The sequence below is a fragment of the Dama dama genome, chromosome 18 (assembly GCF_033118175.1).
Source record: "Dama dama isolate Ldn47 chromosome 18, ASM3311817v1, whole genome shotgun sequence".
Classification (NCBI taxonomy): Eukaryota; Metazoa; Chordata; class Mammalia; order Artiodactyla; family Cervidae; genus Dama; species Dama dama.
Genome location: NC_083698.1, coordinates 27,687,000 through 27,712,789, shown reverse-complemented (window position 1 = coordinate 27,712,789; position 25,790 = coordinate 27,687,000). Strand labels below are relative to the sequence as shown.

Here is a 25,790-nt window from a genome sequence, read left to right as displayed (position 1 = left end):
CTTCTTCAGGGGGTCTTCCCAACCCAGGGACTGAACCTGGATTTTTTACCATTTGAGTCACCAAGGAAGCCCGTGGGAGATAGCTATTGCAATAATCCAAGTAAGGACAATAGTAATATTTCCCTCATGCCCCTTTTCAGTCAAAACCCAACCCCTTCCTCCAGTAAACTACTGATTTGCTTTTTTTTTTTTATCACTATAGATTAGTTTTGCTGGTTCTAGATCTTCATATAAAAGGAAGATGATGGGGTAATGGAGAGGAGGGGTTGGGAGGATATCTGAAGGCTGGGTATGCAAGGAGGTGGATGCTGTGTTCACCAATGAGAAAGAATACATTTTATTGTTCCCTCTTTGTTGGCTAGTGGTTTACACGATATTTTGAGCTATAAAAATCTGTTAACTGCTGTGGATTAGGCTGTATCATGCCACAGGGTTCTAGAATTTATAGACAGATGTCTGAGCAGAAATGAGACCTGTTGGATGCCCTACCCTCTTTAGGTGGGGACCTCTTTAAAGCTTGGTTCCACAATCACCATCTGTGTAGTGGGTGTACAGAACTCTCATGGCACTGGAGTGTTCATAGCTTTTCCTGTATTTTAACTCTTCCTTTCATGTGTGTGTGTGTGTGTGTGTGTGTGTGTGTGAAGTTGCTGTGGTTGTGTCCAACTCAGTGCGACCCTATGGACTGCAGCCTGCTAGGCTCCTCTGTCCAAGGAATTCTCCAGGCAAGAATATTAGAGTGGGTTGTCATGCCCTCCCCCAGGGGATCTTCCCAACCCAGGGATCGAACCCAGGTCTCCTGGGTCTTCCACATCAGAGGCAGATTCTTTACCACTGAGCCACGGGGGAAGCCCCAACTCTCCTCTGCACCACACGCAATTAAATACCAAGGCATATATATTTAACGAGCTGTCACCCCAGAGTAACCATTTACCCTCACCTCACAAAAGATCAGCAAAGTCTCCTTATAGTTTCACAGCTATACATCTCTATAACGCTGATTTAATTACACCCTTTAAAAACTGGAAAAGAGTAACAGTAATTGAATTTTTGAAATATATACTTGGAATAATCATTTACAAGCATTTTTTGTGTCTTTATCTTTTACCTTATGATATAGATCTCATTTCAAGCAGTAGAAAAAGATATTGATTAGTTTATCATGACTCTAAGCAACTATTTACAGTAAGTCCCCCTTGCAAGTTGCGAACTTGCACAGATGTTTCTCATGTCCAATCATGTAAGTCAGTTCACATGTCTGGTATATATCGTCACTTGTGTGCGTTCTCTACAAGTGGCTGTGCTTTACTATACAATACTACATAGAGTACAGTATCTTTATTTCAAGCCAATGATGTCTGGAAGCAAGTGTAAAAGCAGAGGTGATATAGCTGGTACTGTACCATACTTTTCAAGATTCTGTACCGTAAGATTAAAAATGTTTTATTTTTTGTGTTTGTTTGTTTTCAATGGATTTGTTGTGTGAAAAGTATTATAAACCTATTACAGTACAGCACTATATAGCCAACTGTATTAGTTGGGTACCCAGGCTATCTTTGTTGGATTTACTAACAAACTGGACTTAAAAATGCACTCTCAGGATGGAACCTGTTCATATGTAGGGGACTTACTGTATTTTTAAAAGTCTGAATAAGTTTTGATTGCCTGAAGTGGTTAACATATCGAATGAAAAGGCAATGGGCACAACATTTAACCTGTAAACAACTCCAGAGCCTAGTATAATATTAAAAAAAAATCTTATATATGTATGTTGATTATATTTCAATAAAACTAGAAAAGTTATGTAATTTGAGACAGTTAAATCTAATAATTTTTAGTACATTCAAGCCTTAAGTAACTAAACATCACTACTAGTATACACAATTTGAGTGTATTCTATAAATGGAGCCCTGTCTTAGTTACTAAGTGTTAAGAAATGAATAGAGTATGAGTCATGCTTTTGAGGAAATTATCATTTCTTCACCAAAATGAATCAAATTGGCAAAGTGTCTACAATGAACATGGATTTTGATATTATTTATTTTATGAAAATAAGAAATACGATCAACTTGTGGTACTCTTATTATGTGAGGTGGAAACAAGGTAAAAATTTATAAACTCTGATTTGCAAGTTGATAATAGTAGGTACTAGATTTTTCAATAATCAGTTGGGACTCTGGTTGCCAGTGTCCATATCTAGTCATGCAAACTCAGTATTTAAAAAGAAAAGTCTGTAATTTTCTTAGAGAAACACAACCCATTTTTAGAGAAGCACAAAGTAAAAAGTGCCATTAAGCCTTCTAAAGGGTTTGAAGACCATGACTGCAAAGAGGGTTTGGCTATTGGAAAAAGTATTCTATAGTTTTTCATGACACCACCACTAACTACCTTCCCAGATGCAGTGCATTTTGGTAAAAGGTTAATTCTGCATTGTGGCCATGAAGCATATTTAACAGTTTATAGTGAGTTACTCAGCAGTAACGAATCTGCCAGCAATGCATGAGCCGCAGGAGATGTGGGTTCAATCCCTGGGTTGGGAAGGTCCCCTGGAGGAGGGTATGACAACTCACTCCAGTATTCTCGCCTGGAGAATCCCACGGACAGAGGAGCCTGGCAGGCTATAGTCCATAGGGTCTCAAAGAGTCGGACACGACTGAAACGACTTAGCATGCATCCACACAGTGAGTAGGAAGGCAGCATCAGGGCCTTAGGGATGTTGAAGGAGGATGGTTCAAGGTCAAGGCAAACCACATGGTATACTTCTCCACTTAAAGTGAAATTAAGTTAAAATGAGTACTCTGGGATTACCCTAGAGAGGAAAAAATGGTCAGAGAAGAGAACCCCATAGCTGTATATGGAAGAGACAAAGGGTGGATGGGATTATAATTGTGGTAGGGCTATGGAGTTACCCTGGGGAGGTGGAAAGTGTAGACCTGTTGGAATGGGATGCAGACCTATATATATGGGATGATTGCTTGGTTATGAGCCTCATATATATTTTTAACACGAAGCATAGCATCTTCTTTTCTCCTCCAAATCACTTCCTATAAACATTATTGAAGTTTTTACAAGGATGAACACTGTGCATTCATAACTTAAGGAAGGCTCTGAAATGAATAAATAATCCACTATGGAGCCATACTTTCTTGTATTTAAAAATAATGCTGAACCAGCAATATTAAAATAATGAGTCTGCTTACTTACCTTCACCAGTGCAGCTTGAACTACTGATTCACTTTCTGTATCTAACGCAGACGTAGCCTCATCTAAGATCAGAATCTTCGGGTTTCGAACTAAAGCTCGAGCAATTGCGATTCTCTGTTTCTGTCCTCCACTCATTTGAGCTCCTTTTTCCCCTACCAAGGTATTAAATTTCTAATGAAAATTAGGAAAGAAAACAGAAACAGAAGGCCGCATGGTCAGATGATTAGAACAGGAAATGGCAGTCACAGTTGTGGATTTTTTTTCTCATTTATTTACTGATTGAACTTTTTATTTTGTTTTGGGGTATAGCCGATTAACAATGTTGTTAACAGTTCAGGCAAACAGCAAAGGACTCAGCCATATATATGTGAATTCATTCTCCCCCAGATAGTTGTGTTTTAATGCTGGATTAATCACTGCTGCAGCCTGGATAGTATTTTATCTATGATTTGTTCTTTGTAAAAATAAACAACCATTTTAAAAAGAATCTATTGAAGAGAAGACCAAAGAAAAATTTGGCTAGGACTAAAAAAAAAGAGGACATAGCATAATCTAGGATTTTAAGGAAGATTAACAATAATTTGAACCAATTTTCAAAGTTTTAAAGACACTTTTAAAATGCACTGGTATCTTTAATAGAAACACTGTAGTACAAATAATTTATTTAAAATGTTTATTAGCAATTTAATGCATTACCCATAATTTGCTTTACATTCTGAAAAATAGTATGAAAAAGGTTATTGCAAAAACAAACTTCTTCCTCAAAACGTTTTTTCAATCTTGGGAGACTTTTTGGGCCTTCTTTTACTTTTTTTGATATATATGTCTTTAACAAAGTAGATATTGTTAGATATTTGAAGTTGGAGGTAATTTCTAGAACTAATGAAGCATAATTAGTAATATTCTATTGTGCTAAGTCCCTGATTCAAACTTCATTTCTTCAAGGACTTACTTTCAAATAATATTTCTAAACTTTTAACTTCTAGAGTTTGACCTTTACATTAAAAATGTGCATGCTAAGTCGCTTCATTTATGTCTGACTTTTTGCGACCCTATGGGCAATAGCCTGCCAAGCTCCTCTGTCCATGGGATTCTCCAGGCAAGAATACTGGAGTGGGTTTTAATGCCCCCCTCCAGGGGATCTTCCTGACCTAGGGATCAAACCTGTGCCTCTTGTGTCTAACCTGCACTGGCAAGGGGGTTCTTTACCACTAGCACCATCTGGAAAGCCCCACATTAAAAAAAAAAAGTATATATATATATATATACACACACACACCTTATTGATGAATAATTTTTCATAATAAAATGCATCCATTTTAAAAGAATAGTTCTAAGAGTTTTGAAAAATGCATGTATCCATGTTATTACCACCCAAATAAAAACAGAAAATTTCTATCATCCTAGAAAGGTTCCAAATGACCCTTTCCAGTCAAAACCCACACCTTGCCTCAGATACCACTGATTTGATATTTATCACTATAAATTAATTTTGCTAGTTCTACAATTTCATATAAATAGAATCACAGAGTGTGCACTTACTTTTGAAGTTTGATGGCTTAAGTTTCACTTGGTCTAAGATTCATGGTAAATTATATGTGTATATAGCATGAGGTAAGGGCCACATTTCTTTTTTTTTTAACACATGGATATCCAATTTTTCCAGCACCATTTGTTGAAAAGACTTTCCTCTCTCCCACTGAATTACACTGGCCTTGTCAAAAATCAGTTCACTAGATATATGCGGGTCTATTTCTAGACTCTATGTTGTGTTCCACTGACTTACACCTCCATTGTTAAGTCAACGTGTGTGTATGCTCAGTTGTGTCTGACCCTTTGCGCCTGCCAGGCTCCTCTGTCCTTGGAAATTTCCAGGCAAGAATACTGGAGTGGGTTGTCATTTTCTACTCCAGGGGTCTTTCCAACCCAGGGATCGAACCTGCATCTCCTATGTGTCTTGCACTGCCATCGCGCCACCTGGGAAACCCGCTGTTAGGTAATTATCACTGTCTTAATTGCTGTCTTAAAATTAACTATTGTAGGTCTTCCAGTTTTGCTGCTCTTTTTCCAAAATTGTTTGACTATTATTGGTCCTTTAGATTCCTAAATAAATTTTTAATCAGCTTGTTGACTTCTGCACATGAAAAAGACAGCTGAGATTTTGATTGAAATAGCATTAAATTTATAGATTGATTTGGGGAGAATGCATATCTGTAAAAATATTCAATCTCTAAATCAATGAATAAGATACATCTCATTTATTATATTTAGATATTCTTTAATTTCTCTAAGCAGTTTTCTATAGTTTTCACATAGAAGATTAACAGATGTTTCATTATATTTATTCTACTTTATATTTTTAATGCTATTGTGAATGCCACTTTTAATTTCATTTGTAGTTGTTGCTACTATTCTGAGAACCAGTTTATTTTTTTCATAGTTATACGTCTTACTAAGGTTACCTATCCACTTCTATTTGAGTGAGTTTTTGTGGTCTGTGTCTTTCAGGGAATAGAACCTCTTCTATATTGTCAACATTATAGGCATATCTTTGTTTATAGTATTCCTATATCAACCTTTTAATGTCTTTGGGATTAATAATGATGTACCTTCTTTGATCCCTGATATTTGTAATTTCTCTTCTCTTTTTTGTTTCTTCGTCAGGCTTGCTATAGTTTTACTGATTTTACTGATCTTTTTAAGGAACCAGCTTTTAGTTTCACAGTGACTGTTTCTAATGTTTTATGTTTTTAATTTCACTGTTTTCTGCTCTAGTCTATATTATTTCTCTTCTACTTGTTTTGTGTTTTATTTGCTCTTCTTACTCTAGTTTCTCAAGATGCAAACTCGGTTAATGGATTTTAGATCTTTTCCTTTTCTAAAGTAAGCACTTGATGCTGTAAGTTTCTCTTCAAGCAGTTGATCCTTGAACAACGTAGGTGCTAGGGACACCAACCCCCATCCAGTCAAAAATCCAAGTATAGCTTTACAATCAGTCCTCTGTGTCCACATCCTTGAATTCCACCAGCTGGGGGTCATGTAGTACTACAGTATGTATTTTTTGGAAAAGATTCCTGTATAAGTGAATATGTACAGTTCAAACCCATGTTGTTGAAAGATCAAGTGTATTCCACAAACACAGATACCTTGTATTTTCATTTTTATTTACTTCAAAAGTTTTTAATTTTTCTTGAAACTTCCTATTTGTGCCATATATTATTTAGAAGTAGGTTCTTTAATTTTCAAATATTTGTGGATTTTCCAGGTATATTTCTGTTACTGATGTCTACGTTTTAATTCTATTGTGGCCCAAGGACATACTTTGTATGTTTCCTTTGAAATTATAAACATTTTTTCTTTCAATGTCGAAAATATTGTTTATCTCAGTGAACATTCCACATGCACTTAAGAAAAATGTTTTATGCTGTTATTGAGTGAAACTGTCTATAAATATCAGTTATATCTAGTTGGATGATAGTATTGTTGAGGTTATCTATATCCTTAGATCTTTTGCCTACTTGGTCTATCAAGTATTAGAGCCTTCAGCTAAAATTGTGGATTTGTCTGTTTCTCCTTTCAGATGTATTGTTTTTGCTTCATGCATTTTGAAATTTTTTTTGAAACCTTTAAAAAAGACTTCTTTTTTATAGATTAAAAAAAAACTAGTGTTATTTATTTGGCCGTGCTGGGTCTTCTTTGCTGTGTGGGCTTTTCTTTGGTTGCAGTGTGCAGGCTTCTCATAGTGGTGGCTTCTCCTGTTGCTGATATGGGCTCTAGGGCACATGGGCTTCTGTATTTCCGGCGGGAGGGCTCAGTAGTTCTATAGTACAGGCTCAGTAGTTGTGGTGAATGGGTTTAGTTGCTTCGAGTCATGTGGGATCCTCACGGACCAGGGATTAAACCCGGGTCTCCTGCACTGGCAGGTGGATTCTTTACCACTGAGCCACCAGGGAAGCCCTAAAGATTTTTTTGATGTGGACCATTTTTAAAGTCTTTACTGAATTTGTTGTAATATTTCTTCTTCTTCTTCTTTTATTAATGTTTTTGGTTTTGGGGCCCTGAGGCATGTGGGATCTTAACTTCCTGACCAGGGATCGAACTTGCACCCCCTGCACTGGAAGGGGAAGTCTTAACCACTGGACTGCCATGGAAGTCCCTTGAAATTTTGCTTCAGTGGACAAATATCGAGATTATGGGTTTTTTCTTTTCGCCTATGGATCATTGTTTCCTGTTTCTTTGCACATCTAGATATTGTAGAATGCACATTGAAATTTGTGCATAATATGTTGAAGAGACTCAGTTCTGCTTTATTCTGAGGAAAATGTTGATTTGACTCTCACGTGCATGCATGTTTGCTAAGTCGCCTCAGTCATGTGCAACTCTTTCCCACCATATGGACTGTAGCCCACCAGGATCCTCTGTCCTTGGGATTCTTCAGGTAAGAATACTGGAGTGGGTTGCTGTGCCCTCTTCTAGGAGATCTTCTCAACCCAGGGTTCAAGCTTGCGTCTCTTAACGTCTCCTGCACTGGTAGGTGCGTTCTTTACCACAGCACCACCTGGGAAGCCCTTTCACCCTCCTAGGCAATTCAAATATTGACTGATCATCCTGGTTTTATGCTTTGTTGTGGTGAATCTGTTGTTGTTCAGTCACTCACTCTTTGCAACCCCATGGACTGCAGCACGCCAGGCTTTCCTGTCCTTCACCATCACCCGGAGCTTGCTCATCTAAAGAAAGCCTCAAAACTTGGCAGGACCCAATATCCAAGTTCTGTCTCCTTTAGGGTCTTGTCATCACTTGGTTTTAGGATTTTGTTAGAGCAGATTATTTAGAGTCAGAGCCTTACTCTAAGGTGTGGTCTTTACTTCTAAGTAAAGACTTAGACTTTTTTTGGTGTCTCAGCTATATGCCTGAGGTATAAAGAGGTGTTAATGTGACCTCTCCACTCTGGCTGGGTTGTGTTTTCGACAGCTCCACCACACTGCCTAACTTTGAGTATCTCTGCTCTACTAGAGCTTTGTAGCGGCTGCTCTTCTGTAAGCCAGGGGTTATCTTATATCTGAGAAGGATTCCCAAAGGATGCTTACATGGACATCTGCCCCCCATCTCATGTCCACAACTCTTTTATTTTGGCTCTTCAATTTCTTAAGCTGCCCTGAAATTCTGTCTCTATCTTTTATCTCAGTGGGACTGACATGTTCTCTTTGAATTCCAGTTTACAGAGATGTGACGGGGTCACAATTTGTTCCCAGGAAGCATGTTGGGCATTCATGGACTTGCTTCGAGTTTCCTTCCTCTCAGGAATCATAGTTCTGTGCTACTGCTTGTCTAATGCTTGGAAGCAATTGCCCTATGCCTCATATATTCTAGTCCGTTTTATGGCTGTTCATGGGGAAAAGCTAGCAAGTGTCAGTTAATCCTCACATACTAATTAAAAAATATGTGTGTATCACAGTTGGGTTTCCCTGGTGGCTCAGATGGTAAAGAATCTGCCTGTAATGCGGGAGACCTGGGTTAAATCTCTGGGTTGGGAAGATCCCCTGGAAGACGGCATAGCAACCCATTCCAATATTCTTGCCTGGAGAATCCCCATGGACAGAGGAGCCTGGTGGGTTATAGTCCATGGGTCACAAAGAGTTGGACATGACTGAGTGACTAAGCACATCGTAGAAGGATTAATGATATTTATTTATTTTTCTTTTTAATTTATTTTTTTATTAAAGGATAATTGCTTTACAGAATTTTGTTGCTTTCTGTCAAACCTCAACATGAATCAGCCATAGATATACATATATCCCCTCCCTTTTGAACCTCCCTCCCATCTCCCTCCCCATCCCACTCCTCTAGGTTGATACAGAGCCCCTGTTTGAGTTTCCTGAGCCAGACAGCAAGTTCCCATTGGCTAACTATTTTACACATGGTAATGTAAGTTTCCATGTTACTCTTTCCTTATATCTCACCCTCTCCTCCCCTCTCCCCATGTCCGTAATTCTATTCTCTATGTCTATTTCTCCATTGCAGCCCTGTAAATAAATTCTTCAGTACCATTCTTCTAGATTCTGTATATATGTGTTAGAATATGGTATTTATCTTTCTCTTTCTGACTCACTTCACTCTGTATAATAGGTACTAGGTTCATCTACCTCATCAGAACTGACTCAAATGCATTGCTTTTTATGGCTGAGTAATATCCCATTGTATATATGGACCACAACTTCTTTATCCATTCATCTGTCGATGGACATCTAGGTGGCTTCCACGTTCTAGCTATTGTAAACAGTGCTGCAGTGAACAATGGGATACATGTGTCTTTTTCAATTTTGGTTTCCTCAGGGTATATGCCTAGGAGTGGGATTGCTGGATCATATGGTGGTTTTATTCCTAGTTTTTTGAGGAATCCCCATACTGTCTTCCATAGTGGCTATATCAATTTACATTCCCACCAACACTGCAAGAGCATTCCCTTTTCTCCACACCCTCTCCAGCATTAATTGTTTGTAGACTTTTTTATGATGGCCATTCTGCCTGGTGTGAGGTGATGTCTCATTGTGGTTTTGATTTGCATTTCTAATAATGAGTGATGTTGAGCATCTTTTCATGTGTTTGTTAGCCATCTGTATGTCTTCTTTGAAGAAATGTCTGTTTAGGTCTTTTTACACTTTTTGATTGGGTTGTTCGTTTTTCTGGCGTTGAGTTGTATGAGCTGCTTGTATATTTTGGAAATTAATCCTTTGTCAGTTGTTTCATTTGCTATTATTTTTTCCCATTCTGAGGGTTGTCTTTTCACCTTGCTTATAGCTTCCTTTGCTGTGCAAAACCTTTTAAGTTTAATTAGATCCTACTTGTTTACTTTTGTTTCTATTCCCATTACTCTAGGAGGTGGGTCATAAAGGATCTTGCTTTGATTTATGTCATCAAGTGTTCTGCCTATGTTTTTCTCTAAGAGTTTTATAGTTTCTGGTCTTACATTTAGGTCTTTAATCCATTTTATCTTTGTGTATGGTGTTAGGAAGTGTTCTAATTTCATTCTTTTACATGTAGCTGTCCAATCTCAATGGTGAAAAACTGAAAGCATTCCCCCTAAGATCAGGAACAAGACAAGGGTGTCCACTTTCGCCACTATTATTCATAATAGTTCTGGAAGTCCTAGCTTCAGCAATCAGAGAAGAAAAAGAAATAAATGGAATCCAGATTGGAAAAGAAGAAGTAAAGCCCTCACTGTTTGCAGATGACATGATTCCCTAAAGATAGTATCAGAAAATTAGTAGAGCTAAGCAGTGAATTTAGCAAAGTTGCAGGATACAAAATCAATACACAGAAATCACTTGCATTTCTATATACCAACAATGAAAAATCAGAAAGAGCAATTAAGGAATCAATCCCATTTACCATTTCAACAAAAAGAATTAAATATCCAGGACTAAACTTACCTAAGGAGACAAAAAAACTGTACACAGAAAATTATAAGACACTGATGAAAGAAATCAAAGACGACATAAACAGATGGAGAGATATTCCATATTCCTGGCTAGGAAGAATCAATATTGTGAAAATCACTACACTACCAAATTCAATCTACAGATTCAATGTGATCCCCATCAAATTACCAATGGCATTTTTCACAGAACTTGAACAAAAAATTTCACAGTTCATATGGAAATGCAAAAGACCCCGAAGAGCCAAAGCTGTCTTGAGAAAGAAGAATGGAGCTGGAGGAATCAACTTTCCTGACTTCAGATTATACTACAAAGCTACAGTCGTCAAGACAGTTTGGTACTGGCACAAAAACAGGAATATAGACCAATGGAACAAGATAAAAACCCCAGAAATGGATTTATTTTTGAGTATAGCTTTCCCTAAATTTTCACCTATATGAAACCACTTCTGTAACTTTTATTTATTATTACATTTATTCTTATGTCCCAGTTTAACCATCATGGCTGTGGAATTTAGCTTCTATCATAATAAACCAGCAATTTTAATTTGGTCTTTGGATTATATCTTTAGCATTTACTATTAGATTTATAGTAAGGAACACCTTTGTGTAAATATTGGACTTTTAGTAAAAATAAGTCATAACTTACAGGGAATGACTTCAGTTCAGTTCAGTTCAGTCACTCAGTCTTGTCTGACTCTTTGTGACCCTATGAACTGCAGCATGCCAGGCTTCCCTGTCCATCACCAACTCCCAGAGCTTACTCAAACTCATGTCCATTGATTAGGTGATGCCAATCAACCATCTCATCCTCTGTCATTCCCTTCTCCTCCCACCTTCAATCTTTCCTAGCATCAGGGTCTTTTCCAATGTGTCAGTTCTTCACATCAAGTGGCCAAAGTATTGAAGTTTCAGCTTCAGCATCAGTCCTTCCAATGAATATTCAGGACTGAGTTCCTTTAGGGTTGACTGGATGGATCTCCTTACAGTCCAAAGGACTCTTCAAGAGTCTTCTCCAACACCACAGTTCAAAAAATGACTTAAGAGGCACCAGAAAACTTCTTAATTCCAAGTGGAAAACTGATGATCAATTTGTTTTTTTTGAGGAAAAAAGTCAGTGAAAGTGTTGAATGAAGGTCAAAGAAAGGAAGTTTGTGTTTTCCCAAACCATAAGGCAAAGAATGACCTCAAAGAATAACTTTTCTGTCCTAAGTATGACCCTAAATAATGGGGGAAGGAGGTAATAAATAGCATAACAAAAATTTTATGGGAAAAAAGAACAAAATTATTATGACCTATGGAATGTGGTTTGTAAAATATATTCATTAAAATAACTTTTTTGTTATTATTGCCTTCTGGGATGTTAGAATTTTATTTGTATTTTAAATTCACATATCATCCTTTCTTGCTTCACAAGGTGCTCCCCATAATAATTTCAGGTGATACTGGGATGAAATTGAAAATGAAATGAAAAACTGAAAATGAAATGCTACTAATGAACAAATACTTTAAGAAATATAAATGTTTTTATAGCTCTCTATCAATTTTAAATATCCATTAGGATCTTATATGTCCTAATACCCCAAATTATAGTTTACTGTATCTCTTTCCAACTATAATTTCACATTTCTTATCCAATAGTAGTTCCATATACTTCAAAAACAAAATTTTTTCCTTTGCTTTAACACAGAACCAATCTGAACTTTGCGTGTGACATTCCCACTCTTAGCCACAAGATGGCCTTGCAAATCAACATTTTGCAGATACACATTTCTCAGGATGGATCGATGATTTTGTTTCATGTTTCTTTGTTATGTTTTAATATATCCTTTATTTTTCTTTTCCATTAGCAGTGAGAACTAGTAAGAACAAAACATATTTAAAAATTGACCTTTCAACACTGTTTTCTTTGGGTTTTATCATGCTCGCTCATTTATAGATGTTTCATCTAGGACAATGCAAATATTAATCACACTTCCCTTACTCTGTAGATGTTACCATTATTTAACTTATTTTGGAATATCTCAGTGCTTTAGGTTTAAGCTAAGAATATAGGTTACATAGTGTACTTACCTTGGGAAATTCCATTATAAAATCATAAGCATTTGCTTCCTTTGCTGCTTTCTCAATGTCTTCATTAGTCACACCATCTTGTCCACATCTAATATTGTTATTAATGGTGGTTCCAAACAAAACAGGCTCTTGGCTGACCACTCCAAAATGTTTTCGATAATGCTGCACATTTAAAGTTCTGATGTCGTTACCATCCACTGTGATCTACAAATCCAAAGGAATGAATCATCGTGGTGCTTTTCACTGTATTGGGTTAAAACCTTTTTTACTACTCCAAAACATAAGCTGAGAAGCAGGTTGTTTCAGGAAACAAAGACTGACTGTATTTTGATAAAGTATGTATAGCAAGTACATTGCCAATAGACTTTTTCTGGTAGTTGGAAACTAATAAAACCTAAAAAAATGGACTTAAAATTTGGTCAAACTGTATGAATATCTTTACTCTACCCCACAGACTATAACCTGCCAGGCTCCTCTATCCATGGAATTCTCTAGGCAAGAATATTGGAGTGAGTAGTCATTCCCTTCTCCAGGAGATCTTCCTGACCCAGGGATTGAACCAGGGTCTCTTGCATTGCAGGCAGATTCTTTACTGTCTGAGCCACTAGGGAAGCCCTGACACTAAGGCTAATATGATCCACAGGCCCTGACATGATCCACAAATTAGGTATGATGATGATATATACTCTAGGAGTCACAAATGTTATTATGCAGACACATGTAAAAACCTTCAGTTTTGTTATTTTAAGACTTATGTGACCTCTGCATTGTTTTCTAGGAAATGTCCTTCCTTCCCTTCAATACCACAATCCTCTGCAAAAGATAAAAGCGCATTTTACTCCCTGCTATAAATAATCTTAAATGAACATTGTATTCTCCATAGATAATACCATTATCCATTATCCCTACATATTTCAATGACAGAAGCCAAGGTATGATAATCATAACTCTGGTATTTCACATCAACTGTATCCTGTCAGGTAATGGGTATTCCATGCAACTGCTTTCTATAGGGATACTTAGCCAATAATTTATTCAATATTAGCATGAATACATAGGTCTAGTATACTCCACATAAAGACTTAAGAAAATGTCAAATTTATGTTTCAGAAAAGTAGGTTTTCTTTTAAAAGTAACAGTTGAAAAACTGAATAGAAGCATTACAAATTATGCTTCTGTGGCTATCATAGTCTTGTTTTCTATGCTATTCACAGGTTAAAAAATTAAGTGCAACATATGGATGATGCAAAAAAATGAGAGTGCATATTTTCTACAGATGTTACTCTATTGGGATTTTTTGAGAGACTGAAATTCTTGTTAAGTTCTGGGTATTACAAATTACTAGTTATTTTTCTCTACAGCATTTATTATCTTCTAACATTATATAATTTACTGATTTTATTTATGGTCTGTCTCTGCTTATTAGAATGTAAAGTTGATGAGGGCAGAGAGGTTTTTTTGCTTTGTTCAGCAGTGTATTCCCAGCACATAGAACAATGTCTGGCTCTTGGTAGGTGCTCAGTAAATACTTGCTGAATGAATTAATATGCAAGAGAGAAAACAATATGGATCCTCTCCCAGCCCCACTGTTAAAAATTAAAAGTTGACATAGCTGTAAGTTCTCTGTAACAGGTGGGCATTTCCACATCTCATTGTGTGGACTGTACGTGATCTTGCTAGATGCACTTACAAAGCCGTCATCAGGATCATATAACCTCTGCAGAAGCTGGACGGCTGTACTCTTCCCACTGCCGTTGGGACCGACCAAGGCTACTGTCTCTCCAGGCTTAATTTTGAGATTCAGACCTTTCAGAATCTATTGAAATGTATGGGAGGGAAATTCATAAAAGTAGGATAAGTAAGAATATGATTTTCCTATCTTCAGAAATTTAATGTATAATTACAAACAGAAAAATTTTGGCACTTAAAAACAAATTTAGATCTTGCTGTATTTGTTTCATGTATGTGTATAATTACCTACACAATTTTGGAAAGTAACAGTAAAAAACTAATCATCTCTCTATAAAAAAAGAAGATCTAAGTTGAGTACTCATAGACGAGTAACGAGCCACAGCAAACTTTTCAACTTTTCAGTCAAAATGCTTCATGTGAATTTCATGACTACCAAGTTAGAGAAAGTTATATCTTCTAACTTGCAACAACAGGAATGAAACCTTGCCAGATATCTCTGTGAGCCCTTTAAGGAAGTTCTTTCTTAGAATATATTTGACACTGTTGCAAAATATATTCTAAAGTAAAACAACTGGCAGACTTCTTAGGGATTCGCTGGAATAGGATTTCACCACTAGAAAGCCTCCTTTTCTAGTGGTAGATCTCACAGGAACATTTTAATTTAGGGGGAGTAAGTACTTCTATACTTTTCTCAATAACTGGGAGTTGCTACCAGCAGTCAATGTCCTGGAACCTGCATTATGAGAGAAACTCCAAAAAGCTACCCTCTCAAAATGACAACAGTGATCCTATTGAGAAACTGTCACCTATCTTTGCTTACATTTTCCCCAAACATAGGAATATTCTCTTGAATTCTTTCACTTTGATCTCCACATTTGTAAAGAAAGAGGCTCTTTAAACAGACCAAAAGTAAAACCTTCAAAGGGCCAAGCAGAGAAAAATTCTCTAAAAGAGATGAGAAATAAAGGAACCCAGTTGGGAGTACCTCCTCTCCCATCTGCAATTTTATTCTAGAATTCACTTCTGTTCTCTCTTTCGAAGAATCTGTGTTTTGTTTATTTAAAGTGGGTAGATTTTTTTTCGCAGGGGGGGGGGTGGTTATTCATTTTTAAATTTAACAAAATAGGCTATGTTTCAAAGGTTGACTTGAAAAATAGTTGTTTAAAACCCAGAGAGCTCTTTACCAAGCAATGTACCGGCAAAACTGCTGCTTAAGTCTCCAGGAAGCCAACCCAAATGTAGTTGCAAAATGGAATTAAAATGCTCTATTTATATTAAGAAAAATGATGGAAGACAACACTATTCCAATCATGGTTATTGAGTAACAAATTTTTTTTTAAAATAGTGATCTTTGAAAAAAAGAATTTCAATCAAAGACCTAGAAAAAAATAAGGTAGTAGGAGTAGGTAAATATCTTTTTTCAGTGCAAATTATGCAGGGGGTATTTGGACACTTTAAAAGACAGTAAAGGTTGATGGCATTAGTAATTTTACCTATTTCACTTAAAATCATCCCTTTTCTATAAAACAGGTATTTTATTAGGAGTTATTCCTTGCAATCTTTAACAGTAACTACCTTTTTAAATAAATACACTAATAAGATGAAAGGATGAAAACAACAGAACAGACATATTTTTACTAGAACTTGTCCAAGACTGAATGATAAAAGGAGAAGGATGCACTTTATGCTGAGTGGTGTGTGTCTGTGAGTGAGTGTGTGCGTGTGTAAAAGAGACAGAAACTGAGGCACAAAAGCTGGTGCAATAAAGGCCTTAGGGAAGGGAAAAGGGAAAGACATGACATATACACAATTGTCTATGCTGAGTGGGAAAATATCCAAGGACCACCAATAGGTGGCACCATCAATTCAAGACATTTTTTCTGTGCTCCCAAATTCAGAGTGAAGGAATTCCAAGGAGGTGAAAATACTTTAGTTAGTTGAATATGGAGAAGAGGCTGCAAAATGCAAGTCGTTTTTCCAAAGTTATTTGTGCATTTGTGATCTATCCTTCCTTCTTTCCTTCTCCTCTTTCTCTATGTGTCTCTATCTCCATCTCTCCCCTCAAATCTCTAAACAAAGCAGCCAAATCTTGGTCAGACTAATTCTAAACAATTTCATAAGAAGTGATCGAGTCAGTGGAAAGTAATATTAGAAAATGGTACATTTCTGTAATTAAATTTTACTTACCTTGATAGATGGTCTTGATGGATAACTGAAAGAAACATTTTTAAATTCCACAGTTCCTTCTATGCATTCCAATTTATAGCCTGTTGTTGAAAAGTTATCTATAGTGGGTTTCTTGGAAAAACAAAGAGGGCATTATAAATCTTAGAGAAACTAAGCTGACACTCTCTATATTCTAAAAGTAGTTTAAAGATGTGTTTTATTTTACAATATTTTCCTTTCTGCTTTAGAAGTGCATTGAGTTGGATATAAAGGTTTTGATAAAACACAATCTCCTTATAGAAGAGTTAAAACAATTCCTCTTTCCATAGCCAATTGGTCAACATGGATTTTGTCTATCTTTTCATTTTAGTGAAATGAGTGTGCCTGTTCTTTGGTTTCCTTCTTGCAATAATGATAGTTATCTTTCAAAGCAATTGGGAGTCTTACCTTATCAATAATGTGGAAAATATTAAAGGCGGCTCCTCTGGCTATAGTGAACGTTTCAAAGCTAGGGGCTGCTGCTCCAATACAATAACTACTATGGATTACACTAAAAAAAACCTACAGAAACAAAAAATAATATTTATCCTTCACAGTTATATCAGAGGGACAACAGAATGAACTGTATACTTGGTTGAGATTCAGAGGGATTTTAGAGAAATTAGATAGGAAAGATTGGAAGATGTTGTCAAACAGAAAGGAAATATTAGTTACTCCAAGTGCAGTCGGCCTTTTCTTAATGTTGAACAATTCCTAACTGTCCTGTAATCATCTTGTTATTACCTGTGGGGAGGCTGAGCAGAAAAATCTGCCTACTGAGGACTGCTAGCCACACGTGAACCTGGATAGGTGAGGAGGTGAGCTGTATTCTCCTGCATGCTGGTTAACTTCTTAACTTTAAAGGGAAGGATTTTATAGATTTCATTGTCTTAGAGATGCTGTACTGTTCTTCCCCAACTTTTCTGATTACTTGTATTAGTGGACAGTTGTCCATTTTCAGACAGACACATCTCTGTCAAAAGACAAATAAGCAAAGAATCTCACAAGCTAAGTGCTAGTTTCCCTGTCTTATAGATGAGGAAGCTAAAGCTTAGCAAGTTAGTTATACACCTAGAGTCACACATAAATTGAGGAGGAAAAAGGTGCTAAAAATTTCTCAAACTCAAGTTTTGTTTACCAGAAATTAATGAATAGCTTAAAGGCTTAAAAGTAAAAGTCAAACTTTAAAAGATGACTTTAGTCGACAGAAAAGAAATCTACATAGAATGGGAAGGCCAAATGAGAACTAAAGTATATCAGCCGGATCCATTTAGTTCATCAAGACAAATGACTCAACCCTGAACTGACATGTTTATTATTGAAACTTAGGAGTGTAAGTGAAAAAATTATAATTTAATGTATAACCATTAAGAGTTTAAAAAACTCTTAAGTTGTGATGTTGAACATAGCTCTATATAGTTTGTTTTAAACATTACTATGAGCTGAAAGGACAGAGGAAGGAGTACGAGAGTCCAACCTACAGAATATTCCCAGAAGACATTTGGCAAGGTGAATGCAGGGCGCCCTCTTATCTCAGCAAGATGGAAAGAAAACAGTCTCACAAGAGACTGGTCTTTTTGACTCCTGGATTAAGATGGCTCTAACTCCCAGTGGAGAATTCAATTATGATTCTTTCAAAAGCATCATGCTTTAGAAGACACTAAATCACACTGGATGAGTAAATCCTGACAACGGACAACTATAAAGGTGCATACAAATCATTTAAAGGAAACAAATATTTGTTTATAAAAACACTCATCTTTAAATGTTCACTATCATTCAAAGAGAAATTTTTAATAAACACTAGGTAAGAAAAGATTATCTAAGCCAGTTAGCTTTGTTCTCAAATAAGACTTACAGCAAGAACAGTTCCGATGGTATAATCAGGTTCTCCACTAAGAATCAAGGAGGTTCCATACCAAAAAGCAAGTCCATAGGTTCCATTCATAAAGAAGTATACAGCTCCAAGAGAGAGTTTTGAAGCAATAGCTTTTTTTATACCAACATCCTTTGCATCTTTTAGATTCTGTGTATACCTTTAAAAGACACAACAAAATATAATAGTCTTGAGTGATAGTCGCTCAGTCGTGTCTGACTCTTTGCAACCCCATGGACTATAGCCCATCAGGCTCTTCTGTCTATGGAATTCTCCAGCCAAGAATACTGGAGTGGATTGCCATTTCCTGCTCCAGCCTTGATAAAGTGAAACAAGTAACTGAAAAACAAAGATTCTAGCTGTGAGATGAGTCTGTAATTTTCTTCTTCACTTTAGAGGAATAACTTGGGGATGAGGATTATTTCTGGGAAGAGATTTGCTGTCTAAATTTTGACAATTTCCTCAAATTCCATTTCCATTTAATTTTCTTCAGGTAAAAGTTAAAGTAATTATTTTTGTTATGAATAAGATGAAGAGCAGCCTCGCACTTAGAATAATTTCCATTGATCTCTGCACTGACCTCCCTCTTCAGATGTCTGTGTATATATGTGAAAAGATGCCTGGAATTATAGTCCTAAATACTAATTATGTTTTTCTGAAGAGGGTGAAACAAGGTGAGTTATTTTTCTTCTGTATATTTCTCCAATGACTTGAATTTTTATAATATGGGTGCAACACTTTTACACAAATAATAAAGTTATTGATCTTATTTAACAAAACAAAATAACAACCACCAAAAAAAAAAAAAGTTGCAGCTGTGACATCAGACAGAGGTGTGTTCCCATCGCAGCTGGACCACTGACTCCTGGTGGAAATAGCCTCGGGGAAAAATCATAGCAAGTGTATATTATCATAATTAAAGAAACAGACCTTTGAATTTCTTTCTCCTGGGCCCCAAAGGCTATGACTGTTCGGATTGATGACAAGACTTCTTCTGCTACAGCGCCAGCTTTGGAATAGGCATTTAATTCCTTACTGGATAATGAAATAACTATCTACAATAAACAAAGACCACAGTTAACCTAAGAATAACTTAGGGTAGACAAATACCATATGATATCACTCACATGTGATACAAGAAGGCTACAAATGAACTTATCTACAAAACAGAAATAGAGTTACAGATGTAAAAGATACATTTCTGGCTACCCTGGGTAAGGGTAAGGGGACAAATTAGAAGATTGAGTTTGACACATACAAACTTATATATATATATAATAGATAAGTAATAAGGATCTACTGTATAGCACAGGGAACTCTACTCAACACTCTGTAATGGCCTATATAGGAAGAGACACTAAAAAAGAATGGATATATGTATGCGAATAACAGATTCACTTTGTTGTACACCTTCAACTAACACAATATTGTAAATTATACCCCAATAAAACATAAAGTGTGATTGATCATCAGAAAATAAAGAATAACCTGAGATACTAACAATGTGCAGAGAATTTAATTCAGGTAGAATCTAGAATGACAAAATTTTACTATTGAAAAGATACTTATAACATTCTAACCCAGTCAGTTTGCGAATGAGGAAATCAATGATGACAGATACTGACTTTTTAGAATCTCACAGCAGTGAATAAGCTTAGCTTAATATAACCTAGAGTCTAAATCTCTGTTTTTCCTTCTAATGGAGCTTCACTGTTTTTTCTCTATATTTTTAAAAGCTTAGAAAATGAGTATCTATCTCAATACAGTTTGGAAAAATTTGATTTGGAGAAGGATATTAGGGACATGGTTCTTCTTAAGTGTGCTTTGAAAATTAGTTTGCCCGATTTGACTTGATTTGATTTCTTACTATGTAAAAAGAAAAAAAGAAAAAGACTTCCCAAGTGTGAGTTAGAGAGTTGTAGCAAGAAGTGGAATGAGAGAGAGAGAGAGAGAGAGAGAGAGAGAGACTATTTCTTGGTGATATTAGTCAAGTTTACTTGATATCTCAAAATATTTAATCAGCTTGTGCCTTTTTCTCTATTATTCATCTCACTTACTATTCCTTTAATAAGTGAAGGATTTAATTTAGTAATTAGCATAAGAGTTCAATGAAAGGAAGCAGGGAAATTGTCCTTAGGGTTATAAGTCTGTAACTGTGGTTTACTCATATAACAAATCAATCCACTTTCAAAATACACTCCACATAATTGGAACTAATTTTATGTAAGACATGTTTAGATGTTTGCTAAAGCACAAGGTATTATAAACTGAGTAATCCTCATTATTTACCAAATTCACTAATAAAGATAGCTATTTCTATAATGTATCACTGAAGGGGAAGCTGAACATAGCAAAAAACCTTGTAATGGGTTGGCCAAAAAATTCATTTGGGCTTTTCTGTAACATCTTATTGAAAAACCCAAACAAACTTTTTGGCCAAGCCAATACATATCCAGTATTTAATAAACACTTATTGAATTAAATTGAATTAAAAGATGCTAGAAACCATCCAGCCTGGCTTCTTCAGTCATTTAGATAATTTTGACTTTGCTTCCTATTGCAACCAGTTAATAACAAGAGCAGACTTTAGTTTTCCCCACTGCTGTTCTTTTTTTTTTTTTTTTTTTACTGCTGTTCTTTTTAAACTCATTGTCCACTTCACTTCTTGGGAAGTTAAAGCTCTGATTTTAGTAACATGGGTAATTTTCCTACTGAGGGGTCCTCATTTCTAGTAAGCTGGGGATGAAGATTTTGACAAGGGTTACAAGGTCAACACTAGAACTCACTAAATAAAGATCTGTGGTCTAAACACCCAAATCTATTGTGAAGGGATTTTTAATCACAGAATATTTTTTATTGCTGAAAGTTCTTGTTTGGTTGAATTTGTATATAGCTAACAAAGAAACTCAGTGAATTTTATGGTTTTGACTTCCATAAAGAACAATTAGCTTTGAAAAGTTTTAAACTGAAAAAACCCCAAAACAAAACAAAACTCCATCTTTCAAGAGTACACTGTGCCTCCAATCTAGGAAATGGGTATACACATTGGTAGTATTGCTGAAGACTTAACATGGAGAGAAATATTAAGGATATGTTGGTGCAGGGGTATATATATTTTGCCCTTCACAAAGGGCACTGATTTCAAAACCAGGCTGTAAATAGATTAATATCTTGTAAAGAGATTAATATTCACACTATAACAATGATAAAATATAACTTGTATAAATACATAATTTGTTTTAAAAAATTGAAACAGATTGACATATAAACATATACATTAGCAGACATTTTAAATGGTAATTCAGAGCCTTATAAAATATAAATTTGAAATGGTTGACATAAAATAGTCATATAACAGCTTAAATGTTTACTGTTTTAGGATTTCTCCATTCTGTTCTGGTGAAATTAATAGAAACACATTTATCTGGGAATTTAGAATACACAAGATTTTCCCAGCATTCAATGTACAGTGGCATAAAACTTTATTCATGCTAGTATTTGAAACTGCATTAGGTTCTAAATGAAAGGAATATTTTTAGATGTTAGTAAGATATTAAAACCAGACTTCATTGTAGTCAAATTACTTGAAGATAGAAAGGTGGTTAATGATGAATGAAATCAAAAGTATTTGTAGCATATAATATTCTTTCTTATTTGGGGACACATAAATAAACAGAACTGCCTTCTTTTTATACAATCTCAGTAAAATATCTTCACATTCTTGCTCTCAGTCAACACTGCATTAGCCATCTTACCTACCCTAGAGAATATGGCTGCTGAAGCAATTATAAGAGGGGATGTGGACAGAGTCACCAGTGTGAGTTTCCAGCCCTTCACCAAACCAATTGCCAGGCCAACAGAAAAAGTAGACATGTTTTGAAACAACAGAGCAATCTTGTCTCCAATACCATCATTGATTTTGTTGATGTCACTGAAACAAGAAAATACATGAAATTAAGTCATTTATACATCATGTATAAGAACAAAGTTGATAAACTGCACATCCATTCTCTTACTCAGTCATGCGAGTATTAAGTTCACCGATGTCACAAGTGTCAAACCAGCTGATGTCCTGAGCCAAAACTGAATGAAAAAACTGTTTTCGAATTCTCTTGGTCTGTCGTGCTGCAGTCATGACCCAAAACGAAATCTGTATGTAGCCAAAAATCAAGGCAGTAACTCCTATTCCAACATAATACAAGGTTAACCTGAAAAAAAAAAATCATTGGAAATTTTAGTGAGACTGAGGCACACCTTTTTTTCCTTTGTTACCAAAAAATGAAATTTGTCATATTTGATTAAGAGAGTTTATGCTAAAGCACATAATTAAAAATAAACCACCATCAGAAAGACTGAGTATGCTGATAGAGGAATCTGTTACCCTTGTATGACATTCAGAACATATCTCTCTTATATTATTAGCATAGATTAGTATTTCAAAATATGTTTGTTAGTTATAGCTTCTTTCCATATTTTTAATACTTTCATTTGAAAGTGCTACATTGATGTAATTATTATAGTTGTATGTGGAAAAGGGAGAGTAAAGAAAGGATAGTAGTCAAAAGTATTTTATAAAATTCTTTAAATATATATTTAAAATGCTTTATATATATATATATATATACCATTAAATCCAAAATTATCCAACTTAAATAATTTACCCTGAGGAAATATGTACAAAGATTAATCTAGATGAATGCTTATTGTAGCATTAATACATAAAATTGTAAATATTCTAAATATCTAACAGTGGGAGACCAGATAAGAAATGTTTTCATTTCATACCAAAATCTAAGGGACACAGCAAGTTCAGTACTAAGGGGAAGTTCACAGCAGGCCTATAAATAAGAAAAATCTCAAATAAATAATCTAACTTAAACACCTCATGGAACTAGAAAAAGAAAAAGAAATGAAGCCTGAAGACAGTGGCGAGCAGAAATAAATGAAATAGAGACTAAAAACAACAGAAAATATCAGTGAAACTAAAAGCTGGTTCTTTGAAAAGATAAAATTGACAGACCTTTAGCTGAACTTGCTAAGAAAAAAGAAAAGGCTTAGATAAAATCAGAAGCAAAAGAGGAGAAATTACAACAGATACCAAAGAAATGCAAAGGATTATAAGAGAATATAATGAACAGTTATTTGCCAACAAGTTGGACAATCTAGAAGAAATAGATCAGTTCTTAGAATCAGACAAGCTTTCAAATAAACAAATGGGATGACATCAAACCAAAAAGTTTTGCACAACAAAGGAAATTATCAACAAAATAGAAAGACAGCCTACTGAATGGGAGAAGATATTTAAAGTCATATATCTAATATTATTATATATATATATATATATATCAGGAGATGCAGGTTCAATCACTGGGTTGGGAAGATCCCTGGAGAAGAAGACAGCAACCCACTCCAATATTCTTGCCTGGGAAATCCCAAGGACAGAGGAGCCTGGCAGACTACAGTCCATGGAATCCCAAAAGAGTTGGACGAGACTTAGCAACTAATGAAAAGGTGAGTCGGGAGAGTTAGTGAAGATAAAAAGAGTGATTAAGAAAATTTCCTTTGAGGAAATGATATAATAGCTGGGATCCAAGATATATAAAAATTAATGAAAATCAACAAGGTAAAAACAGACAATCCAAATAAAAAATGGGCTGAGGATCGGGAGAGACATTTTTCCAAAGAAAGCATACAGACGGCCAAGAAACACATGAAAATATGCTTAGTATCACTTATCATCAGGGAGATGCAAATCAAAACCACAGTGAGATATCACTTCACATCTGTTAAAATGGCTATTATCACAAAGACAGGAAATAACAAGTGTTGGCGAGGATGTGGAGTAAAGGGAATCCTTGTGCACTGTTGCTGGGAATTTAAATTGGTGAAGCCACTATGGAAAACAGTATGGAGATTCCTCAAAAAATTAAGAATAGAACTATCATATGATCCAAATATTCCACTCTGGGTATTTATCTGAAGAGTATAAAACCAGTAATTTGAAAAGACATATGCTCCTCTACATTCATCAGAGTATTATTTACAATAGCCAAGATATGAAAACAACCTAAGTGCCACTGATGGATCGATGGCTATATATTTATTTATATATATATCAGGAGATGCAGGTTCAATCCCCTGGGTCAGGAAGATCCCTGAAGAAGGAAATGGCAACCCACTCCAATGTTCTTGCCTGGGACATCCCAAGGACAGAGGGGCCTGGCAGACTACAGTCCATGGAGTCTCAAAAGAGTTGGACAGGACTTAGCGACTAACAAAAAGGTGAGTCAGGAGAATTACTGAAGATAAAAAGAATGATTAAGAAAATTTCCTTTGAGGAAATGATATAATGGCTGGGATTCAAAAGAAGAAATGGAACTAGCCATAAAAAAGCAAGAAGAGAATTGCAGGAACAGAGAAGAGCAAGTAATACATTCAGAGGCAGGAAAGAGCTTACCATATTCCCAGAACAAAAGAAATCCAAACTGGTATGGAATTATGAGGCTGGAGAATTTGGCAGGTCATAGGGCTCTTAGCTATGGTGCACTGCACAAGTTTTATTCCAAGAGAACAGAAGACCATTTAAACATACAATGTCTTTATCTATTCACCTTTTAAAGATTATTCTGGATCCTCTTTGGAGAATGGATGAAGGCAACAACAAAAGAAAAAAAAAAAAAAGACAGTTTAGATAGGAGGCAATTGCAATGTAAGTATGAAAGTAAGTAAGATGGAGTAAGAAAGATGGAGGCTTGGATGTAGATGGTGGAAGCTGATTGCAAAGAGGTAGACAGATTCTAGTTATATTTTGGAAATACAAGAACAAACAAGAATTGCTAATGTACTGGATGTGAGGGAAGCAGGAAGGGAAGAAAGCAAGCATAACTGTTTAGATTTTGTCTTGAGCAACTGGTGAATGGGGTGCCATTTACAGATGTGGGCAGCTGACGGAGGAACAGATTTGCAGGAGATAGCAAGTGTTTTGATTTAGACATAAGTCTGACATGCCTATTAAACATCAAAGTGGATATCAAGTAACAAGTTGAAAATGAGAAGCTGAAGTGCTGGAGAGGGGTATCGGCTGGAGATGAAAATCTGTGTCAACAGCTGAGAGGTGGCAATTAAACTACTGTCTGAGATCATCCACAGAGACAGAGAATAAAGTGTAGATATCAATAAAAAAAAGAGAATAAGACCAAGGACTGAGCTCAAGTACTCTCCAAACATAGTAGAGTTTAAGAAGAAGACAAAGAGCCAGTAAAGAAAGCTTGAGAAGTGGCCAGTGAGGTAATTGGAAAGCCAGGA

General features: G+C 35.8%; 1 protein-coding gene across 1 annotated transcript in view; it reads right to left on the bottom strand.

Moving 5' to 3' along the window:
* Positions 1–25,790, bottom strand: part of ABCB5 (ATP binding cassette subfamily B member 5) — a 113,315-nt gene that overhangs the window by 75,847 nt on the left and 11,678 nt on the right. Inside the window, exons 5-13 of the mRNA XM_061166316.1 lie at positions 22,502–22,693; positions 22,245–22,416; positions 19,416–19,540; positions 18,468–18,645; positions 17,018–17,131; positions 16,592–16,702; positions 14,403–14,528; positions 12,713–12,916; positions 3,205–3,375 (exon numbers count right to left, since the gene is read on the bottom strand). Coding sequence (XP_061022299.1) covers positions 3,205–3,375; positions 12,713–12,916; positions 14,403–14,528; positions 16,592–16,702; positions 17,018–17,131; positions 18,468–18,645; positions 19,416–19,540; positions 22,245–22,416; positions 22,502–22,693 — 1,393 coding nt within the window. The remainder of the gene's footprint in view (positions 1–3,204; positions 3,376–12,712; positions 12,917–14,402; positions 14,529–16,591; positions 16,703–17,017; positions 17,132–18,467; positions 18,646–19,415; positions 19,541–22,244; positions 22,417–22,501; positions 22,694–25,790) is intronic.